This window comes from Drosophila navojoa, chromosome 5, assembly GCF_054131105.1.
Source record: "Drosophila navojoa isolate 15081-1374.11 chromosome 5, UAZ_NAV_1.0, whole genome shotgun sequence".
In the NCBI taxonomy this organism is placed as follows: domain Eukaryota; kingdom Metazoa; phylum Arthropoda; class Insecta; order Diptera; family Drosophilidae; genus Drosophila; species Drosophila navojoa.
In genome coordinates, this window is record NC_142893.1 from 4,633,771 (window position 1) to 4,638,737 (window position 4,967).

The 4,967-nt window shown below is 49.8% G+C and overlaps 1 protein-coding gene across 1 annotated transcript; it reads left to right on the plus strand.

The window, feature by feature from the left end:
• Positions 1-783: 783 nt before the first annotated feature.
• LOC108652688 (uncharacterized) lies at positions 784-3,615 on the plus strand. Its single transcript, XM_089261285.1, has one exon. The coding sequence runs from the start codon at positions 938-940 to the stop codon at positions 3,281-3,283; it is 2,346 nt and encodes a 781-aa protein (XP_089117411.1). The 5' UTR covers positions 784-937; the 3' UTR covers positions 3,284-3,615.
• The last annotated feature ends 1,352 nt before the right edge of the window (positions 3,616-4,967 follow it).

Here is a 4,967-nt window from a genome sequence, read left to right on the forward strand (position 1 = left end):
TATAGCACTGTTTTATGTACTCAATGTATGTATATAAGTCTGTGAATTGCCCATATAACGGCGCCGATTCGCATTAAATATAAAATGCCGCAACCGAGATGCTGTGAACCGGTTGAGCCCTGTCAATGTGCCCCCTTAGATGGGGAACGGGTCGTCTTGCAGGCGCGTCTGGCCGGCGACTGTACAACAGTTGCGTCTAAAAATAAGTGCACGCCATATTTGGGTCTCAACTGGCCAGCTCTCTTCATCAATTGATATCTTGACAAATGACAGACGCTCTTAATAATAATGGCCAAAAGTCTTCTGTCTACAAGGGCCGAGCTATGCTCTGGCTATTTGATAAATCGAACTGGGGATTTGGGCATTCAACTGTATCTCCGTGTTTGCAGCTGCAGCTGCCCTTTGCCGGGCTTAATTTATGCATTGGGCCATAACATGCAACACAGGCAGGCCTTGCTACTAAAAATAAACATCAGCTGACCTTGGGGCAGCGGCTGGTGAATGGAGCGGGCCAGCATAACGGAAGAAGAACCAACAGGACAGCCAGCCAAGATTCGCCTCAATTAACTGTTCGAGAACAGACAGCGGGACAGACGAGCTGACAGACTGAGAGCCGAGATCAGATACCTTAGACCGGAGATGCGATATCTGCGTGCCGATTCACTGGACCTGGGGTAACAAAATATTTATTGGCATATCCTCATGCCAGCCAAACGGGTTAGCCCAAGGACAAGGCAGCGAACTTGCGCCCTTGCGGTTCTTAGCCTTTAGACTATAAAAGGCAACGGCTGCGCCACCGACAGCCAACAGTCTACCATCTCAAGTCGTCGAAGTTGTAGTGAAGTTTTGCGTTTTTTTGTTGTCGCTGCTCAAGTGAAAAAACCCAAAAGTCCTACTAGTCGTAGACCCACACCGCTCCCAACGAGGATCCACCAAGATGCGTCTGCTGCTGCTCAGCCTGCTGGCGTTGGGTGCGCATGCGCACACCATTGGCTATCGCACCAATCTGCTGGCCTATGCGCCGGCACGCGGCGAGTTCCCTGTGCAGAGCGAAATCGTGCAGGGCTATACGCGCTATCTGGACAACACTGGAGCCGAGCGTCTGATTGCCTTCAACTATCCGGAACCTCTGTACGGCATACGCACCGTAGCTCAGCCCGCGACTAGTTTTGTGCGCACCTCGGCTAAAGTGGAACCACAACAGCAGCAGCAGCAGCATTTGGCCCTATTCCGTGCCTGGTGTGAGCAGCGCTACAATGCCCTGCGCGTGGAGCTGGAGCGCTTGCGCGCCGAGGGCAAGCAGCCGACGGCCAACATGCTTTCCCAATATGAGCCACTGGAGCAGATCATCAAGATGAATGCCTTTGAAGCAGTGCCCGGCCTGAGTCCCGAGCTGCAGCGTGTGCGCGACGAGCAAATGCGCATTTGGAACGAGGCGCGCCTGAAGGTGATCAATGCTGAGGCAGCGCTGCCCCAGCAGACTTTCGTCAAGCAGAACATCTTCACCGCTCAGCCCTTTGCAAAGACCGAACAGCCCTTGGTCAAGCAGTTTGCCTACACGGCACAGACTAATGGTCCTCTGGAATCGCCAAAGCCGGTGCAGGAAACTGAGGAAGTGAAGCGCGCTCGCGAGGAACATCTGAGACGCTATAACGAAGCCCTGCAGCAGCAGCAGCAGCAGAAGCAGGAGTCGCTGGATTGGAAACCACAGCCCATTCAGCAGCAGGATCAGCTTGTGAAAACCATTCCATTTACAACTGGGCAGCAGCAGCAGCAGAAGCAGGAGTCGCTGGATTGGAAGCCACAGAACGTTCAGCAGCAGGAACAGCTTGTGAAAACCATTCCAATTGCAACTGAGAAGCAGCAGAAGCAGGAGTCGCTGGATTGGAAGCCACAACCCATTCAGCAGCAGGAACAGCTTGTGAAAACCATTCCAATTGCAACTGAGCAGCAGCAGCAGCAGCAGCAAGCCATAGAGGACACGCCTGAAGTGCAGCGCGCTCGCGAGGAACATCTGAGGCGCTATAACGAAGCCCTGCAGCAGCAGCAGCAGCAGAAGCAGGAGTCGCTGGATTGGAAGCCACAGCCCGTACAGCAGCAGGAACAGTTTGTGAAAACCATTCCAAGTACAACTGAGCAGCAGCAGAAGCAGGAGTCGCTGGATTGGAAGCCACAACCCATTCAGCAGCAGGAACAGCTTGTGAAAACCATTCCAATTGCAACTGAGCAGCAGCAGCAGCAGCAGCAAGCCATAGAGGACACGCCTGAAGTGCAGCGCGCTCGCGAGGAACATTTCAAGCTGTACAAGGAAGCCCTGCTGCGTCAAGCGACTGAGGCACAGCCACAGCCTCAGCCTCAGCCCCAGCAGCCATCCTACGCACCTCTGCCCACATCAGCGCCCCAAGCCGGCGTAAAGACCTACGATGCCAGCAGCCCTGGAACATACGTGTCCGCCCAGACCCCAGCACAGACCCTGCAGACCGACAACTTTAACCAAGTCAAGGTGAAAGCCGAGGATAGCAGCCGCTACGATGAGCGTGAGCAGGCCGCACAGCTGGAGGAGGAGCGTCGTGAGGAGATTCGTCTCATGGAGCTGGAGCGTCAGCGCGAGGAGAAACGTCTGATGGAGGAACGTCGCATGCTTGAGGCTGAGCGTATTGCCCTAGAGCAGGAAGAGAAGCAGCGCATGGAAGCTGAGCGCCTGGAGGAGGAGCAGCGTCAGCAGGCCGAGCAGCAGCAGCTGAAGGCAGCATCAGACGAAGACAGCTATAAGTATGCCAAGCCCCAGGCAGCTCAGGCCGCTCAGCCCGCTCAGCCCGCTCAGCCACAGACCATAGCGCAGCAGCAGCAGGTGCAGAACGGTTTCTTCTTGCGCATTCAGTCGGGAGCACCCAGCCAGATTAGTGCACCCAGTCAGCCCAGCGCTGAAGCTTACTTCCTGGCCGAGCATAATCCCTTCCTGGTGCGCTATGCCCCGCAGCCCCAAAAGGCGCAGCAGCTCGTGCAGACCTTCAGCGGCACTCCAGCAGCGACGATCAAGACTGCAGGCAGCGGCGCCAGCTCCAGTTCCATTTCCAGTTCCAGCTCTAGCTACATCTCAAACTCCAGCCCGGTCAGCTCTACTTATAGCTCGGGCTCGTCAACAAACGCCTTCAAGAGCTCCACGGGCCTCAGCGAATGGGAGCAGGCGACGCGCGATCATTTCAAGGCCCATGAAATCGCCTTGGAGCAGCTGCGTCTGGCCAATCTAAAGGATGCCAATCAGATACCCTGCACTCATTAAATGCGATAAACGAACACACACACACACACACGCACATACAACGACATCGACATCGAAATGGACATCGACATCGACACGCTTTGATATTTGTTTTAGTTTTTTGCACAATTCATCAAAATTCAGATCCAATTTGTATGCATTCCACTTAGACTTAAAATACTCGCACTCATTCACATTCACATTCACATACACATACACATATACTCATATATTCGTACGCATACTCGATCACCTGTAGCGTTAAGCGATTCACTTAGACTCGTAAGTTTTCTTTAATGCATTCAGTTGAGAAACAACGCAAAAATCAAAGTAAATTCACATTTGTATTTTGAGTTGGTGTTTTCTTATTTTTTGCTTACTTATATTTATTATGTATTTAAGCTGGGTCAATCGACTTTCTCACTGCACACGGCTTGCACTCGCTGAATTCTTGTGAGGTTTGCTGCAGATGTGGGTTTCAGTGGATAGTTAAGCAGAAGTTCGAAGAAAGTGCATGGGAGAAGTTGGAAAAGTGTGTGGAAAAGTTGGACTCTAAGAAGAAGCATTGTGGAATACTTATCGAATAAGGAACTATCGAGCGATCATTAAAAAATATTACAAAATTTATATTACAAAATAATGAAGCTTTACAGAAAAGAAATGATTCAACTTTAGCTTAAATAATTTCATATTTTTTGCATATTTATATATTTTTTAAAATAATATATGAAGTTATCACAAGACCAAAAAATCAATACTATATAGAGAGACCTTTCATATGTAGCTGCAATTAATTTCGTACACTTCCCATCTTCCTATATTATTTATGTATTCATCTATCTATCAATCTGTTCATCTATCTATCTAACTATACTTCTATCTATCGTTAAATATCTCTCACTTTATTCCATCCAAGTGCATTGAAGCTTCGACAATTCGTGTTTAGCTCCGAAACTTTCCGAATTGTTTCCTCTTATCATATTTGGACGCAGACAAAGGAAGTTGCCCCAATGAACAGTTATAGAACGTTCTGATGCAAATTGTCCGCTGTTGGAATTGATTGTGTCGCCAGTTTGGCGGAGCGCACGAATCGCATTAAAAATGCGCATACGCCGGAGCCAACTTGAGGCGTAACTGGAGCAGCCAGCAGATGTATCTCATATGCAATTGAGATGGGAAAGATCCGTTAGATGCGCGGCACTTGCCGTACTGTGCGGGGCAGGTAAACTGAAGTCCGTGAGGTGAATAAATTTCGTATGCTTATGCGACAATCACACGGCAACAGTAACGGAGACAGAGAGGGAGAGAGGAGCGAGAGATAGAGATAGCGACATCGACACCTACAAAATTGTAGCAATTAGCATATAGACCAGACGAGCTGACAGCTTAGCTATTAACTGACCTAGCGTAACGTAGCGGAGGAACGGTAAAAAATAACCGTTGGACTATCATTTACTGTGCGATAGGCATCGGGGCGATTACGTGGCGTATGAGTAATGTACATACGTATGAGTAATATGTGTAATTGTATTGAGATGGCCCAATCAGTTCTGGCCATATATGGTCATAGCCACATCCGCCAAGAAGCTGCAGCCACTGATAACAATGAAAAGCGAGCAGCAAATCTTATCAGACACTAGAAAATGCCCATTTCCTCTACAACTGATGAGACACCGAGCCACGAGACACGAGACCTGAGAGCAAA